This window comes from Myotis brandtii, unplaced genomic scaffold (genome assembly GCF_000412655.1).
Source record: "Myotis brandtii unplaced genomic scaffold, ASM41265v1 scaffold540, whole genome shotgun sequence".
NCBI lineage: Eukaryota > Metazoa > Chordata > Mammalia > Chiroptera > Vespertilionidae > Myotis > Myotis brandtii.
The window spans coordinates 695,471-719,034 of record NW_005369990.1 but is presented as its reverse complement, the minus strand read 5'-3'; the positions used below and the strand labels follow the sequence as shown (position 1 = coordinate 719,034).

The following is a 23,564-nucleotide window of genomic DNA, read 5'->3' as shown; positions in this document are numbered from 1 at the left end:
CCTCCTCTGCAGGCCAATTTGGTTCTGATTGGTCAGTTTCTATGTCAGTCAGCGTCAAAAGCTCCACCTCCTAGGAAGCCATTGGCTCCTCACACTTCACCCAGGTTTGGTTCTGATTGGTCGGTTTGTATGCCAGTCAGCGTCTCTGGGCCTATCAATGGGGCATGATCAGAAAGGTGGAGGCCTGGAGAGAAATGGAGGCGTGGCTGCTGACCAAGCCCCGAGCTAAAGAGAGAGGCGGATCAACAGCTGCCACAGAGGCTACAGATCAGACCCTGCTTCTCTCTTCAGGCCTCTCTCTGGGCCTGATTCACAGCCCCCTCAGCAGTCAATGCTGGGTCACCATGCCTGCAGCCATGGCAACCCAGGGCTGACTGCAGGACTGACTTCCGGTTGATCGAGCCTCCTGGTCGTTGCAGATGTGACGGACCCAGGGTTTTTATATATTAGAATTATTTCCTTTCATCTACTTTTTCAAGTTTGTTCTATTGTTCTCTACCTTTCTGAGCTGAATGATTGGCTCCTTTTTTTCAATTATTCTTCCTTTTTAAATATATGTATTATAAGTATAAAAACTGTTTTGACATAATGCAATATTTAGGTATAAAATTTTTTTCTAAGTGTTGATATGTTTTCATTATCATTCAATGCCTAAATATTTTATACTTTCCCTTATGATTTTTCTTTTGTTAAAAAATACATTTTTATTGATTTCAGAGAAGAAGGGAGAGGAAGAGAGAGATAGAAACATCAATGATGAGAATCATTGATCGGCTGCCTCCTGCACACCCCCTACTGGGGATCGAGTCCGCAACCCAGGTTGTGCCCTTGACTGGAATCAACCTGGGACCCTTCAGTCCGCAGGCTGACGCTCTATCCAGTGAGCCAAACCAGCTAGGGCTGATTTTTCCGATCAATAAATTATTTACGAGTTTTTTGGTTTCCAAACACATGTGCTAAAATTTTTAGAGGGCGGCCTTTTTATTATTGATTCCTAATGGCATGAAATTTTGATCAGAGGGAATGTGATCTGTGTAACAGCAATTTTTAGTATGATGAGACTTCTTTGTGACTCCAAATTAGTTATGTTTTTGTAAAAGTTCTGTGTGCTTTATTTTTTTGTTAATCCTCAGCCAAGGATATTTTTCCCATTGATTTTTAGAGAGAGTAGAAGCGGGGTGAAGGTGGGGGAGGGGCGGGCGGGGGGGAGGCCAGAAGGGAGAAAGAGAGAGAAAGAGAAACATCAATGTGAGAGAGACACATCAATTGGTTGCCTCCTGCATGCACTGGACCATGGCCGGAGACTGAACCTGCAACCCAGGTACGTGCCCTTGACAGGGAATTGGACCTGAGACCCTCTGATGTGAAGGTGACACTTTAACCAAGGAGCCACACTGGCCAGGGCTATATGCTTTATTATATGTGGGTATTATCTTTGTTTGATCATTAGATTAAGATTGCTAGTTGGGTTCAAACTTTTTATCCATTCTATCAGCTTTTAAGAGAGGAAAAAAATCTCCTACTATGGTTAGGGATTTGTAAATTTCTTCTTGTAAGGCTGTCTTTTTGTCTTGTTTGAGTTTTTGTTTTACGTGCAGAGGTTCAGCATTTTCTGGTATTGAATCTTTCTTTCTCTAATAATGTAAAGATTCCTATTATCTTCAATAAAGCCTTTTTGCCTTAAAGTCTGTTTTAGTCTATATTAATATTCTTATATCAACTATTAGCTTCTTTTAAAAGCTAATGTTTGCTTTGTTTTCTTTTTCTGTTCCATTTACATTTAATTGTCCTATGTCTTAAAATCTAAATAATAATATTAATAAAAATAGCTAAAATATGTATTGAAACTTACTGTATGCCAGGCACTATTCTAAATTCTTTTATGTATTAAATAATTTAATTCTCGTAATAATCCTGACAATTTCCCCACTTTATAAGGAAGCAAACAAAAACACAATTAAAAAGTCAATTTACAGATTTTCCAACTGCTCCCTGAAAATTACAAGGATCTTAAATCACTAACTCCTTTCTGCTCCCTCATCTATCTTCTATGCTATTATGAAATATTATTTGTTTTTAACTCACCACATGTCATATTGTTTGTCTTTTGCTTTATAGTCAGCACATTTGTATTCATATTTTAGTCATTAAGTTTACAATTAAGAATTACTAATTTGTTTGCTAATTAATTTTTCACCAGTATGCTTTGCATTCCATTCCTTTACCTGAGGTTTGGTTTGCTTCTTATACAGTACATTCTTCAGTAATCCTTTCAAGGGAGTATCTGTTAATGGTAATTCTTAGACTTTATCTGAATATACCTTTATTTCATCTTCACTTCCTGAATAAAAAAATCAGCTGTGATTTTAGGCTGGTATTATTATTCCATTTCCTGCTGTAATGAGGAGAAGTCTACTATCTGTCTGTCATTCCCTTGTAGGTAATTTGTCTTTTCTCTGGTTGCTTTTAAAATTTTCTCTTTGTCTTTAATGCTCTAGAGTTCAGCATGATATGATTAGGTATGGATTTGTTTTAGTTCATCCTGCTCAGACTAAGCATACTACCCTAATCTGAAAATTCCCATTTTTCCTTAATTATGAAAAACTGATGGACACAGACAATAGTGTGGTGAAGGCCTGGTTAGGGAGCGGGAGTAGAAAGGAGGGGGGTAAAGGGACAAAAAAAAGGGGACATCTGAATACTCTCAACAATAAAGATAGATAAAAAAACTGAGAATTCCATAGAGCCTTTGTTTTATATGGGTTAGATCTATCAATCTTTACCATATAATAAATTAAAATAGAGAACATTAAAAAAAAAAAAAAGAAAGAAAAACGGATAGTCCTTGTATCTTATAATACTGGTTCTGCCCCATTCTCTCTACTTCCTCCTTGTGGAACTCCTATTTGACATAGGTTGGAGCTTCTTCCTCTATCATTTTTCTGCATTGTTTGATCATATTCTTTTATATCTCTGTGATGTTACACTGTTGCAGTATGGGTGATTTCTATAGATCTATTATGTAACTTACAAGTACTCACTTTAACTATACAGATTTATTGTTTATCCCGCTACCTTAATTATCTAAAAATAAGTCTGGGATCCGGCCCGTTTGGAATGAATAAAACTAAAAAAAAAAAAGCCCGTACCCTTTTATGTAATGATGTTTACTTTGAATTTATATTAGTTCACACAAACACTCCATCCATGCTTTTGTTCCGGCCCTCCGGTCCAGTTTAAGAACCCATTGTGGCCCTCGAGTCAAAAAGTTTGCCCACCCCTGGTAGTGGGAGAAATCACCAAGTCCAGTCAAAGGGTTAAGTACTGGGACGGTGACTCAGGCAGGGACTCGGGATTCCAGGGAAGTCTCCTAGCCTGGGATGGGATGGAATGAGGGTAGGGGCTGAGCTGAGTCTTTTTAAAGGAGCAAGAGTCAGTCTGGTGACATGCAGGGGACATGGCACTTCAGACAGAGGGGAGAGCATAAGTAAAAAGAGTAAAAACAGAGGAGAGGACAGCACCGTGATGGCGAACCTTTTGAGCTCGGCGTGTCAGCATTTTGAAAAACCCTAACTTAACTCTGGTGCCGTGTCACATATAGAAATTTTTTGATATTTGCAACCATAGTAAAACAAAGATTTATATTTTTGATATTTATTTTATATATTTAAATGCCATTTAACAAAGAAAAATCAACCAAAAAAATGAGTTCACGTGTCACCTCTGACACGCGTGTCATAGGTTCGCCATCACTGACCTAGACCCAGCTTATTCTCTTTGTCTTTTCTTTAATCCTTCGCCACCCCCCCATCAGGCTCACCGAACCCTTGGCTGTGTTGGCACAGCACCGTATGTGTGTTTATATCTTAAATGTATGAGGTGGAATCGGTCACCTCATTTTTGGCCCATGCAGAGTAAGTAGAGGGATGACGTAGAATCAGATTTTTCCTCTTTTCATAACTACAAATGGATTTACATTTAATATTAAGTCATCTGTTGACATACAACATGGTTCAGATGTATATAGAATGTACATATCAATACCCGGAGCAAGGGTATTCCAGACTGAGAGAACTGTAAGTACAATGACCTTGTGGTGGAAAGTGGCTCAGCATGATTAACGAATAGCAAGAAAGAATAGCTAAAGTAGTGTAAACTTGGGAAGGTTAGTAGAAAATGAGGCAGGTGATATGCTCAGGTATTAGATGATGTATGGCCTTAAAAGTCATAATAAGGTTTTGAATTATATCCCAAGTATGATAGGAAGTGAGTAGTACCTCAAATGTCCTTGAAAATGTTAGATAAAAGTGTGTATTAAAACTGTACCTTATGTTTTGTATAATATTTAAAAAGTGAGGATTGTTAATAGAAGTTATGACTTCATTTGGAACTTAATTTACTTCATAACAGTCAGGCTTTCTTATTTCTAAAATATGTATGAGATGACATAATCTGATATAAGAGCCTAGACAGAATTCTCCTACTTTGAGACTTCTGTATGTGATATACATATAACAAAGAGTATATAAAACACAGTTTTAATGAATAATTATAGTGAACCAGTGTAGCCACAAGATAGACTAAGAAATAGAATATTACCAGCTCCCCAGGAAACCTTGCTATATGACTTTTAAAAAAAGAGCTTACTTAGTACTATAATCTGTGATAATTATCCACTTAAATGTCAACTGGAATCATGTGACCAGTCTTTTTATAGGCAAAAGGAATGTTCCCTTAAGTCCATATTTAATTTCAATATGGAAATTAAATACAGATCCACTTAAAATCTATTCACATTTCAGTATAGAGAAGTGCCATCTCTAAGGCACTAATTTTTATTTTTAAACATAAGTTATATCAAGTGTATAAAAAACAACTATAGAACTTGAAGAAAATGTATACATCTTCATATATTTTTGTGAAAGCAAATCTAACAGTGATAGTTTTAAGATAAAAAGCATTTGATTAAAGTAAAATAAATGTCATTTAAAAGTTTAAGATCTCATTATGGGTTTCATTACAACAAATTAGGTAAAATGAGAAGACTTCTTTGTTTCTGTGTAGCTTCTAGTATATGCTTAGCACTCAATAAATGTGAAACAATAAAATATGAATTAGGCTAATCACAGCATATCTTAAATATATTTTATTAAATTTGAGCCTACTTAAAATTTTATATTATAGAAACTTGACATGCCACTGATTCATAACCTTTTCCAGTATTAAAAATTAAACCTATGAAATCTAGATTTCTATATCTTTTAAATAAACATTTAGCAGTAAACTACCAAAGAAGAAAAAATATGTATGGTAAAATGTAAACTAACAATACTTTAAAATAAAAAAATTAATATTAAATTAGGTTATTCTCTTATGGAAAATTCTACAAACCTTTTGCAAATTCATTTAAAATAGTAAAAAAAAAAAAGAGAAGGGAATGAAATGTAATAAATAAAGGCAGCTATATAAAGATACACAAAATGTGAATAAAACTAAATGGACAACATGTATAAAAATAACATTTAGAAGTATCATTCTTAAACTGTATAGTGCAGCGGTACCTGAATTATGTGCCCTTTAATTTATGCACATGATGGATAGCTTGTTAAGAGGCATATCTGTAACCATTATAATTGATAGTAGCTGAAGGCAGCCAGGCCATAATTTCTATTTAATGGATGGAATAGAAAGGGAACAAAGTCTGCAGCAGCATTTTAAAATAAGTGCCTAGAAAGTTTACATTTATGTCCAAAGTAATACCTATATTCTAGCCTTTTCTATGTTGAATTCTTTAAGAAGAAAAAAATCAGCTGCAGCAATATTCATGTATTATTAAATCAAAATTTTGATTTAACCAATAACCTGAAAAATATTACAGTAAGTGGGAAAGAATGTTTAACTAACCATTTGTAGGTCCATTTTTGTGCTCTTGTTCTTTAGAGTTTGTGGGAGAAGCATATGGGCTCAATCGACAAGTTCCAGTTGATGGAGAATAATTTGTAAAACCTCTCTTCCTTGTGATTCTTGAAGGCTCAAATGACTGCAAATAAACATTAATTTGAGACAAAAATATTTATGTTTAGTTATAGATCTTTGAAAACTCAGAAAATTTAACCAATACACTTTTTCTTATTCTTTCTTTTGGATTTTAGGTATAGTCAATTATTACCTACAAAGTGCACACTATTTTTCAAGTTATGTAGATATATTAGGTCTCCACACTAACTAGGCATCTCAATTTGCTATTTATAAAATTTTAACATTAAAAGTTTATTATCTTCTAGATACTATTTCCAAACAAGCTAGAGATAGAGGTAGCTGACTCTCCCAATTATATCCTGACTTTTGCTGTCAGTTGAACCAGAAGTAATAATGGGGCCAGGCCAGGGAAACTCTCAGATGTCGTAATAAATCCCACAAGGAAATCCCAGGAAGGATCAGTAATGTCCTAAACCTTCACCCAGTTGCTCTGTCACAGTGTCTTGTCTTATTGATAACCAAAATAATGTTCAAACAATTGAGTATGGAATTTAAGGTATTTGAGAATTTGGCCTATCTTACACAAATCCTCACTGCAGCTCCCTCCTCTGTGTTCTCATACTTCCTATTGGAGCTAGCAAATTTTTAAGTTTCTGTTTGCCTCCCTAAAATTTGAGTTCTTGAAAATAAATATCATTTCTTCATGTTTGTACCCTAGGGCTCAAAACTGTGTGATGAATAAATGACTTAAAAGGAACAGTCCAACAATATGCAGATGATGTATCATAGAATTATACACCAAAAACCTATATAATTTTATTAACCAATGTCACCCCAATAAATTCAATAGAAGAAAAAAAAAACAGAACAGTCAAATAAATTTGGCCAAGCCACTCTACAAATTCATTCTTTAGTTGATTCATCCAATATTAAATGGCACCTGTAGTCCCAGTATCTAGATTATGTACATTTGGGCCTTAGCCCTCTCGCTTTTATCTTCCCTGGGACTTAGTCTTTGGTTTAGGTCCCTATTCATGATCCACTTCTTCCAAATACCATTACCACACTATTAACTGCTTGCTCTTCTTAATTCCCTTTGAACTTGTTTTCTATAATGCTTACTAATCACCCAGCACTTGCTAACTAATGTATACAAAGAAAGAGAATAAACTGTTCTGGTCTCAGATAGTAAGGTTGTATGTGTGCTAAAGAAACTAAGGGGAGAGAGAAAATCAAAGTGGGCTGCAGTAATCTCACAGAACAATTCTTGTGAGAGTAAAGGGTGAGGCTTAGATAAATGAAAATAAAATTATGAAAGACCTGAAATCTAGATGTAAAACAGACATAATAGGGTAGATTTGGGGGATAAAGGAAAGGTCTGAAGGCTCAGGAGATGTTGCCACTGTAGAATTGAACTTAGCTTGGTAGCTGTCTTGAAAATTATATAATTCTCCACTGTCAACTATTCTTTATTTTTAAGACACCATGGCAGAAATAGTGGCTGTGTCACATTTTTCAATAATCTTGGTATTAGTTCCCAAATCTGTAGTATCAACTTTATTTTACAGTTAAGATTTTAAATGATAAATACTTTGTATTGAGGGAACAAAAGCATTCCATTCTTTATTTTATGTACCCATAGTAGCCACAAGTGTAACCAATATCTTTTTAAAAAATAAAACTATAATATCAAGTTATAACTCTAACACAATCTTTTTTGTAGGGTGAAAGGGTTTTAAGTTTCTTTATCAGGTGGTTATTATTACCTCTCCATCTTGAGTTTTCACCTGTTTATATGTATTCAGTCATAAACTATGACATTTATCCAATCCTACCCTACTTTCCCAAGAATTTATTGTCCAGAACTATTTCACTGTGTATGTACAAGAAATGAAAGTCACTACCCTAATGTACATTTATGTCAATCTGTTTTCCTATTTTCACCAAAAAATTATTTTTTCCAATTGCCAAATATCTAAACATTGTAACTGTAGATCATACATTTCTCCTTGAAAACAATTTTCTAGCTTTCATAAAATAAGTCTTTGTGTGTGCACGTGTGTGTGTATTTTTTTCTTCTCTCACCTTAAAAATACTGAGGTGCCTCTTTTTTCCTTTTTAGTATCTGTGTTGGTTAAAAGGAAAAATACCTGTTTACAATTATTATATATAGAGTAATACATACTATCCCACTAAATATTCTTCAGTAAATAATTTTTATAAATCGGCCTACTGATATACACGAAGGCGTATTTTACTTCTGTAAGTCTCCTCTCTCTGAATGTTGTATCAAGATCCTCTTTTAAACCTTAAAGATGCTTAAAAGTGACCCTAGAATTGATCTGAGACTGCATTCTGCCACCCCCCAAATGTTGAAGGACATGGCCTACTGATTAGTATCCCACAACAGGAAGAGTTAAGAAGACTGGTGTTTGTAAGCTGTTTCTAGTGTTTTTTCCATACAAACTACTTGTCTTGGCTCATGCTGCAGACTTTCTTAAAATCTTTCAAACAAGCAGCATCTGGCCTTGGGGAGCCTTGTACCTCTTGCTAAGAGGCCCTAGGCCCAGCACTAGGCAGCCAGCCTTGGTTCATGGCTTGGCTCTCCTGGGCACTTCCAAGTCCAGCACAACTAGCAGCTCTCTGCAGATCTCTTTGTAGCTCATGCCAGGTGGTCCCAGGCAGGGCACACGCAGTGACTGACCTTGGCCTGCACCTCCCAGGAGGCCCCAGAACCAGGGCACCCAGTGGACAGCTTCAGACCATGCCAAATAACCACCCAACTACCTCCACAAGCAACACACTCAAGGGGTGGACTCAGGGAGCATTTGAGATCTTGCTCCCTGGCATGTGTCATCGGTTTGGCTCAAATAAACTCTTATAAAAATTCTCCACAGGTTTGGCATCAACATTTACTTGGTAACTGGAAGTAATCTGAAGAAGCCCAACCAGGACCAGCCCATGGACCTGGATATGGTGCTAGGTACAAGCAAGGTCCCATTGTGCCCCACTGGCTCCTTGCTTTGTATCAGGAGATGAAGACTTTAAAGGTCACTGACTGCTATCTGGAGATACTGTTTATTGGAAAGGACATCTAATAAAAGACACACGCCAACCTAAATGTGAATGAACATCTATGCCTGTCTGCGGACGTTAAAGACTCCTTGAGGATGAGGAGTCACTGACACAAAGGCAGACAGCTATCCCAAGTCATTGGCAAGGCCTGTATATGTACAGATTGATATTGAACTCAGAATCTTTTTGTTTGTCTTTCCCTGTCTGCTAATGATATTAGTCATAATAATAGTTATATTTGTTCTTTGGGTTTTTCTATATAGTCCAAATGTTTACGATTACTGAGCATGTATATGATATCTGTTAATCCTCTTTCATGGCTCATGCAAATGTTATACTTAATGCCAAATACTGAAAGATGAGAAGGCAAAACTCGAATCATGATAGTTCAGAACAAGAGTGTTTTTTCACAATGAAGGCCATAAGACCTTACTGCCTTCCATTTACCTGCCCTTCCTTTTTTGGGAAATATTCTGCCTTGACTCAGGTCCCATATTACAGTATTACCCCATCCACAGTGGTGCACAAGACAATGTCAATACTGAGACTTCCTAGGAATGAGCCTTTCTACTGCTGTGAGACCACACTATCCAACCCAAAGGTTGGTCATCAATGCATCCTTCGGGCTGATTTCTGACCAAAAGGGGCAACCGTGGAGGAAAAAAGGGGTTCTATGAAAAGTAACCTCACAGAATGATCTGATCAAATTCCTAACTGATCAAGTCATGGTGGGTAGTAAAAAACCAGACCTATAACTTCTTTACTGAAAGGTTTTAGGGAGGCCCTGCCCATTATTCTTGTGCGCCTAAGTCAGGGATGGGGAATGTCCACCCCGTAGGCCCTATAAGACCTAAGAAATCATTTGGTCTGGCCCTGCCAAGATTTATCAAAATTCAATAAATCTAGGAGTTTTCATAGCAACATGAATTTATATTAAGCAAATAATGTTATAAATACCCAAATGGCCCTTAGCAGAAAAAAGGTGCCCTACCCCTGATCTAGGTTAACACACCTTTGAAATGCAAGTGGTGTATTAACCCTCAAGAGACCACATACTTGCCCTAGTTCGTTTGGTTCAGTGGATAGAGCGTCAGCCTGTGGACTGAAGGGTCCTGGGTTCGATTATGGTCAAGGGCACATGCACAGGTTGCAAGCTTGATCCCCAGTAAGGGTTGTGCAGGCGGCAGCCAATCAATGATTTCCTCTCATCATTGATGTTTCTCTTTCTCTCTCTCTCTCTCTCCCCCTTCCTCTCTAAAATAAAAAAAAAAAAGAACACATACTCTTGTTAACTACCATATAAACCAATCCCCACCTCACTTTCTCCAATCTTCACATCCCCTCCTTAATTTCAAATGCATAAAAGAAACTGCAAAACTGTTTTTCTCAGGAACATTTGAGATCTTGTTCCATGGCTTATGTCATCAGTTAAACTCTTATATTTAAACTCTTATATTTAAAAAAAGGGGGCGAACACAGTGGGCACCAGAGCCACACTAAAGTGAGTCCTGCATGAAGTTGGTCTCTACAAAGCAGATCCTCCACGGTGGTCATGGCCAGTCCTCCTAATTGATCAGCCTGGGGGTAAATCCTTCTCACTGATGTGCCCACAGCAATCAAGGCTCAACCACAACAGAAAGGTGCATATAGCCCACAGGGGATGCTGCGTGGTTGAAGTGTCCAGCTTGGGTGACTGGGGAGGCTGTGCCATTGGGCATACAGGACATCTACTACATAAGGTGACTCTATGGAGACCAGGAGACATAGCAGCTCTACCTAATACATAGATATAAACACAGGGAGGCTGCCAAAATGAGGAGACAAAGAAACATGTCCCTAATGAAAGAACAGAACAAAACTCTAAAAAAAGAATGTAACAAAATGGAGACAAACAATCTAACAGATGCAGAGTTCAAAACACTGATCATAAGAATGCTCACTGAACTTAAGGGAAGAATAGGAAAAATGAGAACATCAATAAGACCATTTTGGGCCTCTTGAGGTGATGTAACAGGAACTATACAGATTACCTATGAGGAGGCACTTCTTTTTTTTTTTTTTAATATACTTTATTGATTTTTTACAGAGAGGAAGGGAGAGAGATAGAGAGTTACAAACATCGATGAGCTGCCTCCCGCATACCCCCCACTGGGGATGTGCCTGCAACCCAGGTACATGCCCCCGACCGGGATTGAACCCGGGACCCCTGAGTCCGCAGGCTGACGCTCTATCCACCGGTTTTGGCATATGAGGCACTTCTTACCAAACATTTGAACCAGAATCTAATCAATCCTCTATCTCTAACTACCATTTCTATAGGGAATAGGAAATATGAATAGAGAAATCATTTAAAGGATACCACAAGATTTTGGTTGATTAACCAAACCAGAATTTGGAAGATGCTTATAGAATAAATATCTGTCTTTCTCAAAAAATAAATTACAAGAAAAAGAGTAACATTTAAAAAGTTTCAAAAAGACTTAAAATATATAAGAACCATTACAATGTATAAACCTTTTTTAATAAGCCAACTATAAAAGGACATTTTGAAACAACCATGGAAATAGGAATATTACCTTGGTGAAAGATATTATTAAGAAATTACTATTAATTTTGCAAGGTGTAATGGCACTATGATCATGAAAGAAGTAATTATCTACTAGAAATGCATACTAAAGAATATTCTGATGAAATGACATGCCTAGGATTTACAAGTCTATATAGCATGTTACTGCTCAAAACAACATGAGACTAAATCAAGTGCAAGAAAAAATGATGCAATCAGAAGACAAAGTAAACATGAGATGTATGAAGCTGTGGCTGGCATAACACGGCATAGTGTCTTATAGCAAACTTTTTTCTTTTACCAGTAGAAAGAGAATACTCTAAAATACCAATAAAAGTAGAAAATATATAAACCAGTAACATAGTTATTTATTATTATGTACTAGAGGCCCAGTGCACGAGATTCGTGCACAGAGGGGGGGGGGTCCCTCAGCCCAACCTGCACCCACTCCAATCGGGGACCTCTCGGGGGATGTCTGACCGCTGATTTAGGCCCACTGGAATTGGGCCTAATCAGGCGGTTGGATACCCCTCTCACAATCTGGGACCGCTGGTTCCTAACCCCCACCTGCCTGCCTGATTGCCCCTAACCCCTCTCCCTGCCTGATCGCCCATCATCTCTCTGCCTGCCTGCCTGATCGCCCCTAACTGCCCTACCCTACCAGCCTGATCGCCCCTAACTGCCTCTGCCTGCTTCACCCTAACTACTGCCCTCCCCTGCCGGCCTGATCTCGCTCCCAACTGCCCTCCCTACAGGTCTGATCTGCCCCCAGCTGCCCTCCTCTGCTGGCCAATTTGGTTTTGATTGGTCAGTTTCTATGCCAGTCAGCATCTCTGGGCCTACAACGGGGCCTGATCAGAAAGGCAGGGCTGATCAGCAGCCTTGGTGGAGGCTGGGAGAGAAATGGAGGGCGGCTGTTGGCCGGGAGAGAGAGACAAGTTCTGATCAACGGCTGCCACTGAGGCTATGGATCAGACCCTGACTCCCCCTCTACAGACCTCTCTCCGGGCCTGATCTGCAGCCCCTTAGGCAGTCAATGCTGGGTCCGGGCGTCCACAGAGGCCCCAGTCAGTGCTGGGTTACCATGGCAACCCAGCACTGCCTTCCGGTCTGGTCGAGCCTTCGCAACCAACTGAGCCACACCAGCCAGGGTTATCTTCCTTTTTTTAATAGTGTGTGTGTATATATATATATATATATATATATTTTGCAAAATTGGCAAAATGCTACTAATTATTGAAACAACATGGGAGTTCATAAAATCATTTGTCCTACTTTTGTATATGTTTGAAAAATTTCATAATAAAAAGGTAAACAAAGCAAGGAAGAAGGGAAGGGGAGGGAAGGAGGGAGAGGGAGAGGAGTAGATTTGAGGCCGATCAGGAAGTAAATCTACAGAATGTAAGCTATAAAAGTTCCTAATGCTCAGAAGCCTTGTCTTAGATAAGACAAGCGTAGGCCATGGGAATAAGCAGATTTAGAAGTGTCCTACCAATAGTAATGTAATAATCTATGCCCAAACCTGAATTGCCATTCCAGATTTCTAGCAGCATGCCGACTGAGTTTGTCTTAGCAGGAAATATGCTCCTTCCCTTCCCATTCGTAGCATCTGCTCCTTTCATTCCTTCTATGAGGTAGACTGAAAGGGATTGTGTCAAGCTGGCTAGGTCTACAACCAGGTAGCCAACTGTCCGTATAACATCATCTGGACTGATATTGGCAGCAGTTTGTAATAAATAATTCATTTTTGCTCATGAAAATTTATCAAGAAACAGTGCTTAGAGAACAAGAACTTGAGCAGCCCAAATACTATAGGTGATGATAAATTGAAACTTTCAGGACTCCTCACAATCCCCAAACAATTTGGAAGGTTCAGTAAGTACTGGTACTTGCAGTATACATTTTATATATTAAAGAAAGGTCACAGGGTATGATCCATACCTCTGCTTCCCATACTAGGAGAATGATTAAAAAAATGACTTTTGCAGACTTGCCCTAACATCACGGAGCATTAATCTGTAGCTCCATAGGAACACTGGGATATGAAAATTCCCAATATCTATGAGAGAGGAAATAGCAGATTAAGATAAACAGGCTCCACTTCAAACAAGTGGCATATAAAGGCTATCTCCTCTCCTTGGACACCAAACCCTTCTTCCTTCAGCATTGTATTGGTCAGGCAAAATGACCAAAAATTACTACTAGTCCCACTGTAGCTTACAGCAATATCTACTCTTAGAAGTCTAGCTCTGTGTTTCTTTTTGAATGTCTGATTTTCCTTTGCATGGGCTAAGACAGCCTCAATGGGATCACTGACATGTGGGTAGATTCTTGGGAGCCTGGCTGTTTCAGGGTTGAGTTGTTTCTGGAGTAGATGGAAGGATAAATGTAGCTGAGGAGAGAAGACTAGACTTAGCAGCAGCACAGAAGCTATCAGACCTAAGATGTGAATATAGAGTTGCTAACAAATGATTAGGTAGAGTACAAAAGCTGAAAATATCAGAAACAGATGAGAAATGATGAAGGCCCAGGCGAGGATGCTGAAAACTGGTATGTAGCAGGTGCTGGCCAAGCTAAGTCAACTGGTTTAAAGGTACAAATTGGGCCAAACAATGTATTTTTCTAATACAGGATATTAGCTGTGGCACTGGCTTCCTTGATACATCGTAATTTGGAAAGAGAAAAGAAAGGAAGGAAGGAAGGAAGGAAGGAAGGAAGGAAGGAAGGAAGGAAGGAAAGAAAAGAAAGAGAGGAAGAAAGGAAAGGAAGGAAAGGAAGAAAGAAAGGAAAGGAAGGAAAGGAAGAAAGAAAGAAAAGGGCAGAAAACCTGCCATGACGACAACTGTACTTCACAAAGAGGATAAATTCCTAAATGGCTATTCTTTTCCATTCGAATAATGTCACCATCTCCCAAAGAACAGTTTTGGGGCAGGAAAGAGCAGTATTCCATTTCAAGCTGGACTACTCATCTACCCAAATACCATTTTGACCAAAGAAACAGATGCAGAATTACAGTCACAGCTGCATTCTGTACAGAGCAAGTTGGATAATGGTACTCTAAATTGCTAATTACACTGCTAATGATTTTTTTAGTGGCACTGCAGTATTTTGCCATCTTTGTTTAAATTTTTTAAAAAAGCATTTAGGAACTTTTAAAAATGGTAAACTGTTAAATACCAGTGAGTCTTCCAAAAAAGAATTCCATATAAAACCATTTCTTGAAATGGTATTCTCCTATGGGATTTTGTAGCAGCCTATTTATTGACTAGCTATTTGTTTTAATTTACTTTCTCACCAATTTATTTGCACTTAAGATTACTGAGGCCATAAGTAGCTCAGTATTAGTGTTTGTATCTAGATCCATATTGGTATGAAAAGATAATAAACTAACATATGTCATGATATGCTGGAATTGGGAATGTGCTATGACTAAATTTACAAAAAGTAATAGCAACAGTACAATTTTATTTTTATTGTGACAACCATGGTGAAATTTATTACAGTGTTAGTATTTTATTGTTTAATCATGCCAGTGTAGCTGAAAAAGGTAATTACATTTTTGATATAAAAATGCTGTTAATGTTTTTATTTCAGATATTATAGATTATAGAATGTAGATTAAAACATTACCATTGTCCCATATTGTTTCTTGTGTATTTAAGTGGCAGAATATTTTTTCTACAAATAGTGAATTAATTTCTACTAAATTATTTCCATAATATTTCTAAATAATTTGCCTCTTAAATGAAACCTCAAGCTGGCCGGGAACTTCCATACATTAGATTTACAAAAATGTGTTATATGCAGAAAATTATGTACCAGTCACAATTATACTACAATGTTTTTTGATGATTTTTATATTTAGTAAGGTAAATTAGCTGTTAAAAAATTAAGACCACAATCTTACTATGCAATTATAAATTCATAAGTAAATACTTACATGTGCTTCGAATGGATCATCCAATTTCAGTGATCTTTTAACACTGCAAACAAAATATTTAAAGAAATCTTAGATTTGATGTGCTTTAAGTAACCAAATATTTAAGAGTAGTATATATATAAAGATTCTAAGTTACCTTCTCCAAGTAAAGTAAAATACCATAAGAAAGCAATTTTCAGAGCAATGAAACTTTTTAAAATGGCATATTTCAAGATGGAATCATAATTAAATATTTAAATGGATCTTTTATGCATATATGATTTTATATATGCATTATCATACAATTCAATCATTAGTCATATTATAAAATAATCTTAGTAAAAATTACTTATTTGTGTTCTAAAATAACACTAATAAAAATTATACAGAAGAGCAAAATAATTTACATACCTTCAATGGAGATACTGAAAGTACATTATTTGCACAAATAATGCACTATTAAAATAAAGGTATGAGCAAGGTGAAACAAGTTTTCCACATTTTTGTAGCTTTAAACATGATTCAATGCTACCAGACTATGACTTAACTGAGGAACAGATGCTCTATGTCTTTATAAGTCCCCAATCCATATGAAACTATTTTTTGTCTCCTTCGCTAAACTGATTCAGGAACATGCCAGGCTCTCTCTGTGCAAAATCTGTTCTGCTAAACTGGATGCCCAGCTGTTGGTGACAATGCTTAGAAAGGAAAGCTGAATATTTATAATACTTTATTTCATACAGCTGTCTTCTAAAGAGCAGTCATCAACATTTTATTGAATGCAGACTAAATGCTCAAAGGAGAAAAAGGTCAATATAAATTAAAACTAGTTTTCCCAGTGACAAATACAGAGTTATAAATATTTTCTTGATCCCTGAGAAATAGAAATTGTTATTTAAAATATTACAGAATTTGTGCATTAGGAAAAAAAGATTGTATTACAGCTAAAGGTTGCAGTATAGAAAACAAAAACTTATACATTCTAAAAATGACTATTCATAAATGACTGACTACTGACTTTCAAATAAGTGACAGGAGTGAGAAAAATAAAAGGGATGGACAATTTACAGAAATTACTGTTCATTAAATATTAAATACAAAAATTTTATCTAGAAAGGATTCACTTAAATTTGCTACTACATCTATATTAGCCTATTACATAACATTATTTCTTGAGATTAATGAAACTGGTTTAAAGAATTATATCTTTTCAAAGTATATTTGAAATCAATATAATATAAATTCTCGATGAAGCAATAATAGAGATAAGAACAAGTAAAAATGTCAGATAACCCCAAAAAAGTATTTTTATTTAGTTTTGGAATATACAGGTTGTCCCACTTTGAATAATTATTCATTCCAAGGGGTTAAATCTGAAAAGAAAGAAGCATCAATTGAGCTATAAGAAAAAACTGTGTATACATTTTGGGGGGACACCTACTCAGGTGTGTAAGACGTTCTGGCTTTAATGAAACTTCAAAAGTAGAAATAAAAAACTAAAAGTATGCAGAACAGCATTTTTTTTAATCCTTTATTTTCAAATGCTGTTAAGATGCAATACTGCCCTACCCAGTTTGACTCAGTGGGTAGAGCGTCGGCCTGAGGACTGAAGGGTCCCAGGTTCGATTCTGGCCAAGGGCACATGCCCGGGTTACAGGCTCGATCCCCAGTAGGGGGTGTGCAGGAGGCAGCTGATCAAAGATTCTCATTTATGTTTTTATCTCTCTCTCCTTTTTCCTTCCTCTCTGAAATCAATAAAGAAATATATATATATATTTTTAAAAAGATGCAATACTACCCTTCAGAAGGAAACAAAACCCCACCCTGTTATTAACTGTTTAAAATATTTTGCTTTATTATTGATGGTTAATTCCTTGAGAATGAAACTAAATGTTTGGATTTTAAAGGCTTCTAGTTTAGGTCCTAGACTGATCTAAGTAGTCCAAGGAAATATGTAAAAATAAGCAAGAAAGTGAGCAGAATTAGATTGCTATCTCCTAGTTTAACAGTTTAGTGAGAATCTGAACCATATTTTATTGTGGGAAATGTAATTTTCAGATAATTCAGGTATCCAATACTCAAAAGCTAAAAATATTTACAAGAATCATAAAAAAATTAATAGAGAAAATTGGAGAAATCACTTAGTTATTAATTCAGTAAGGTTGAGTTGACCACTATCACGCAGATCAAGTGAGAGAACTCAGATCTAGGTCCTGTGCATCATATATCTTTGTTAAATTGAAGGGGAAGAACTAAAGAAAAGATAAGGAAGAACAAACCTACTAGAGGAATTTATGACCATCTATTCTTACTACCCTCTATTTGAACTGGACTCACTGTCAAGATATCAATTATTAAATTAAGCACCTACTATATGCTTTTACCTGTTTTGTTTTGTTTTTAACCCACTCTTTTATCCAGATACAACTGTAATAAAAGCATGAGATGATGTCAAGCAGACTAGGATAATGTTAATAGGAACAGAGAGGAAGAGATGGATAAAACATATTATAAAAGAAGTACAGACAAAACTTGATTAGATATATGGGCTATTTTCCTAAAGTATACACTCACCTGCTACCAGTATTAGTTAGCAATTAAAAGTGATATATCTCTGGTAGTTCTGTAAAGTTATAAGCAGCTCTTGTGGTTACTACCTTGGTTTAAAAAAATGGGGCACTCAAAAATAGGCAAAGAACTCAAATAGGCATCTCTCCAAAATTACAAAAATGGCCAGTAAACACATGAAAAGATGCCCAACATCACAAATATTAAGAGCAGCACTAATATTAAGGAAATGCAAATCAGAACCACAATGAGATATCACTTTACAACTATTAGGATGGCTACTATAAAAATAACAACAGATAATAAGTGTTGGTCAGGATGCAGAGAAAGTATAACTCTTGCGCACTGCTAGTGGTACTACAGAATCATACAGTTGCTATGGAAAACACTTGGGCAATTCCTCAAAAAACTAAACATAGAATTATCATCTAACTCAGCAATTCCATTTCTGGTATATACCCCAAAGAACTGAAAGCAGGGACATGAACAGATATTTGTACACCCCTGTTCACAGCAGTATTGTTCACAATAGCCAAAAAATACAAGTACCAGTAATGCAAATGCCCATCAACAGATGAATGAACAAAATGGTATATACACACATGCACACAATGGAATATTATTCAATTTTAAAAAGGAAATTCTGCCCTTGCTGGGTGGCTCAATTGGTTGAAGTGTTATCTCATACACCAAAAGGTTGGGGGTTCAATTCTGGTCAGGGCACATACCTAGGTTGTGATTTGATCTCTGGTCAGTGTATGTACGGGAGACAACTGATAGATGCTTCTCTCTCTCTCTAAAATAAATAAAAACATATCCTTGGGTAAGGATAAGAAAAAAAAAAGGAAATTCTGACACATGCTACAACACGGATGAACCTTGAAAACATTATGCTCAGTAAAACAAGGCAATTACAAAAGGACAAATAGTATGTGATTCCACTCAAATGAGGTGTATTTTAACACAAAAGAAATTATTCTAAAAAATGTGAACTATCATTTGATTCCTAATTAAGAACTAAGAATGGTATCATTTGAGGTTCTCTTACAGGACTTTCAATTTTTTTAAAAAAATATTTTTATTGATTTCAGAGAGGAAGAGTGGGAGAGATAGAAACATGAATGATGAGAATCATTTATCCGCTGCCCCTGTGTGCCCCCTACTGAGGATTGAGCCTGCAACTCAGCATCTTACAGGACTTTTAAAACATTAGATTACATATAATTTTGAATAGCTGAGCTGAGGGTAAGAGTGTGTGGGAGAGGGGGATTAGGAAGATAAAATAAGTAAAGCAGATAAGACTCAGGGAGCCTTGATGCTCTGCCAAATTCTTCCCCTAAGGTCAGGCAAATCACATAAACTCACTGAGCTTCAGAAACTTAATATTGGCCTGTAAACTAGTAGGAAATTTCTGAATGGAAAATAAAAATATGATTTGATATGTCAGTGTTTCCATTTACTCCTCACTATAATAAGGATGATAATATTGCCAGCTACTTCACGGGAGTATGCTTATGAGATAACTTAGAAATCCTTTAATGAACAGAAATGGCCAAATTCACATCGCATGTGACTCCTCAGGTGTAAATGGAGATATCTAAAATGATTATCCCCATTCTATGTATAGGAATGAACTACAAAGGGAGAAGAATCTTCTATATCCTCTTTGCATTCTCCCTTTCATTCAAGCCTATGCTCTTTTGTGTTCAACATTTATAATGATTACATGATAATTCACTATCACAGCATGGGTGAGTAGGAACATCACTCCACTACATGTATAAATATGGTCACATGTGAAAGCACCTATGTAACAATGAAGCCTCTGTTCTTTGTGACAAAACTGGTCAATACTGCAGCCAGTTATTGGACAACATATTTATAGTGTCAAAAGTTTCTTTATTAAAGATTAATAAAAAAAATGGCTAACGTATTCTTATAGAAGCAAAAAAGATATATTTGGGAATAATGACCCCAGAAGATAAACAGGCAAATATGAGATCTTCTTTGGGTTGAATAAAATGAGAAATGCCATAAAATTATTTCATTCCTAAATGGGTACTCTCAAAAATGAACATTAATAAAATATTCATTACTGTTACCTTCTGCAAGAAACATATAATTATGTGTATCATCACACCTACATACATACATAAAGTCCTTTAAAAGCGTCTATTGAAAGGGGCCAAATAGACATATCAGAATCCTATATAATAAAAGCCTAGGTGGTGTCACGCCCTTGCGTGACATCATCACAAGATGGCCATCACAAGATGGCCGGCAGGGGAGGGCAGTTGGGGGCAACCTGGCCGGCAGGGGAGGGCAGTTGGGTGCGACCAGGCCTGCAGGAGAGGGCAGCTGGGGGTGATCAGGCCAGCAGGGGAGCAGTTAGGCGTCAATCAGGCCAGCAGGGAATTGGTTAGGGGCAATCAGGCAGGCAGGCAGGCGAGCAGTTAGGAGCCAGCAGTCCTGGATTGTGAGAGGGATGTCCAACTGCCGGTTTAGGCCCGATCCCTATGGGGTCCTAGATTGGAGAGGGTGCAGGCCAGGCTGAGGGACATGCACGAATTTCATGCACCAGGCCTCTAGTTTTATATAATTTCTTGTATATATTATATTTTACAACATAAAAATGAATAATAATAAACTAACATTGATGCTACCCTTCCCTTTAGATTCTGGCACAATCATTTCTTTATTAAAAATTTTATTTATTTATTAACACATTGAGTACCGCATAGAAATCTCTGACATACGCCAGGGACCGCACGTTTTTGGGCAAACTGCACGTTATTTAAATCATCATAATGCACTTTAGGTGTTGTTTTTCAATAATTATAACATTTTTATTTACAAAAACAATTAAACAATTAAAGTTCCTAGTACTTTTTTAATGTATGGTACTGCGTAAAACATTTTCCTCTATGAAGAGGGACCAAACAAAATTTACATAAGTATCTAGATTCGCTCCTTTTTCCATGGGCGTGAAAAACGAGAACACTTCTTAACAGATGGCGCGCGAAACGAAACACGAGGAAACTCCTGAGCGGTACGAAATGTGTTAAAAAAAATTTTTTTTGAAATTTTGTTTAGAAAGATGGACAGGTAGAAACATCTATGAGAGAGGAACATCATCTATTGGCTGCCTCCGGCACGCCCCCCACAGAGGACCAAACCCAAAACTTGGGTATGTGTCCTGACCAGGACTCGAAACCGTGACCTCTTGGTTCCTGAGTTGACACTCAACCACTGAGCCACACCAGCTGGCCCAGCACAATCACTTCTAAGTTTTCCCTGAAGATATCCAGTTTGCACTAAGGATTCTTCCACTCTATACCTAAAGCACTTGTACATGCCTCTCTCACTAAACTTATTTATGTTGAAATAATCTATTTAGTTTGTCTTCCCTCCTTAACTAAGATATTTATATCATTAGCACCTTGTCTGTTAACTGGTAGGTTATGAGTTCTAAAAATGCCTGCTAAAATATCTCTCCTACTAAAGTTAAAACTCCTAGAAAGGTACAGTATCTGTTCACATTTAAATCCCCAAGGCCTGACAGTGATTGGCACAAAGTTGTTCAATTAATGATTTATTTAATTATTTTTTATTTAAAACCTGTCTTAATTCCAAAAATATATTTAATTCCTTTAATTTTTATGACTCTCCAAATTCTATTTAAGGTCATTTAAATGCAGGTTCCTAAAGGATGTCATATTAACAGTCTTATCTATAGTCTCTTATGCCCTGGCCGGTGTGTTCTGTGGTTAGAACCAAGAGCATACCAAAATATGTTAAATTTCTCTATCCAACAGTGAAAACCTAGCTCCCATGATCCTCAATACATTTATTTGCTTAAGCCTAGAAGACACAGGAACTATTTTCATAAGTGCTAACCCATACCTCTATGAAACAAACCTATTCACCAAGATTTAATAGTCAGCCCTGGCCCAGGTGGCTAAGTTGGTTGGAGCATCATCCCGTACACCAAAAGGTTGAGGGTTTGATCCCTGGCCAGAGCACATTGCCTAGGTTGCAGGTTCCATGTACTGGAGATATCTGATCCATGTTTCTCTCTCACATTGATGTTTCTCTTTCTCTCCTTCTTTATAGTAAAAAAATAAGCATATCCTTGGGTGAGGATAAAAAAGAATTAAAAAAAAGATTCAATATTCGCCTAGTATTCTTAAAATGTAAAATGTATATACAATATTCTACTGGATGTTCAACATAGTTTTAATTTTAATTTCCCTGATGTCTAACAAAATGCTTATTTGCCATTCATAAACCTTTTTAAAAAATATATTTTTATTGAGACAACCAAGATGGCGGCATAGGTAAACACCTGAACTTGCTGCCGTACACAACCACATTAAAACTACAACTAAAAGACAAAACTAATACCATCCAGAACCACAGGAAGGCTGGCTGAGTGGAAATTCTACAACTAGAAGGAAAGAGAAAAGTGCATTGAGCCCGGGAGGAGGTGCAGAGGTGTGGAAGTGGGGAGGTACAGAGACGCGTACGAAAGGGGTTGGCAGCTGGGTACACTGTTGTCTTTTTCAATCCGGAGGGAGATACAAGCTCCTGACTGCTCTGAACTCCAATTCTGGGTGAGAATATGGGGACCCAGACTCATACAGAGAGAAACTGGACTGTCTGGCATCGGGTCAGAACATGAGGGTGGCTTTCTCACAGAGGTGCTTGCAGCATTCATTGTTCCTGCATAGGGCCACGGGACACAGACCCCGGGACCTCTCTGAGCAAGAGCAGACTGGCAGCCATTGCGGTTTGCTCCGCCCTGGTGATTCCCTGAGACCCCGCCCCACCCAATTTACAACCCCACCCAAGCTGTGCGCAGAGGCTTTTGCATGTGAATGGCCTGGCCTTTCTCTGCCTAAAAACCTGTCAAACTGTAGCTGGGTCAGAGAACCCCAGAGCTTCCAAAAGAAGGACTAAGGCTCATCAGCAGCCTACATTGCTTCACAGCTGAGCCTCATTGGGCACCGCCAAACCCCAAACAAAGAGGAGCAATCTGCAGATCTCTCTGTAGCTCCTGCTGGGTGGCCTCAGGCAGTGGCTGAGTTTGTACCTCCTTGGAGATCCAAGAGACAGTGTACCCAGTGGTCAGAGTGAGACCATCCAGATTATAACTCTTCACATCCATAAGAGACACACTCAGGGGGCAGACTCAGTGAGCGCCAAAGCCCTACTGAAGCAAGTCCTGCCCCAGAAGGGTGTCTGCAGCACAGAAGTTCTCCCACTGTAGACACAGCTGATTCTCACAGCCAATTGGCCTGGAGGTCAATTCCTCCCAGTGATACCAACAGCAATCAAGGCTTAACTACAACAAGATTGTGCACACAGCCCACAAAGGGGTGCACCAAGAGTGTCCACCTCAGGTAATTAGGGAGGCTGAGCCATTGGGCCCTATAGGACACCTAGCACACAAAGCCA

At 37.5% G+C, this 23,564-nt stretch overlaps 1 protein-coding gene across 1 annotated transcript in view; it reads right to left on the bottom strand.

The window, feature by feature from the left end:
• The window catches only part of ITGB3BP (integrin beta 3 binding protein (beta3-endonexin)), a 65,423-nt gene that overhangs the window by 38,268 nt on the left and 3,591 nt on the right, over positions 1-23,564 (bottom strand). The window contains exons 2-3 of the mRNA XM_005878074.2: positions 15,561-15,603; positions 5,905-6,040 (exon numbers count right to left, since the gene is read on the bottom strand). Of these exons, the coding sequence (XP_005878136.2) occupies positions 5,905-6,040; positions 15,561-15,603 (179 nt within the window). The remainder of the gene's footprint in view (positions 1-5,904; positions 6,041-15,560; positions 15,604-23,564) is intronic.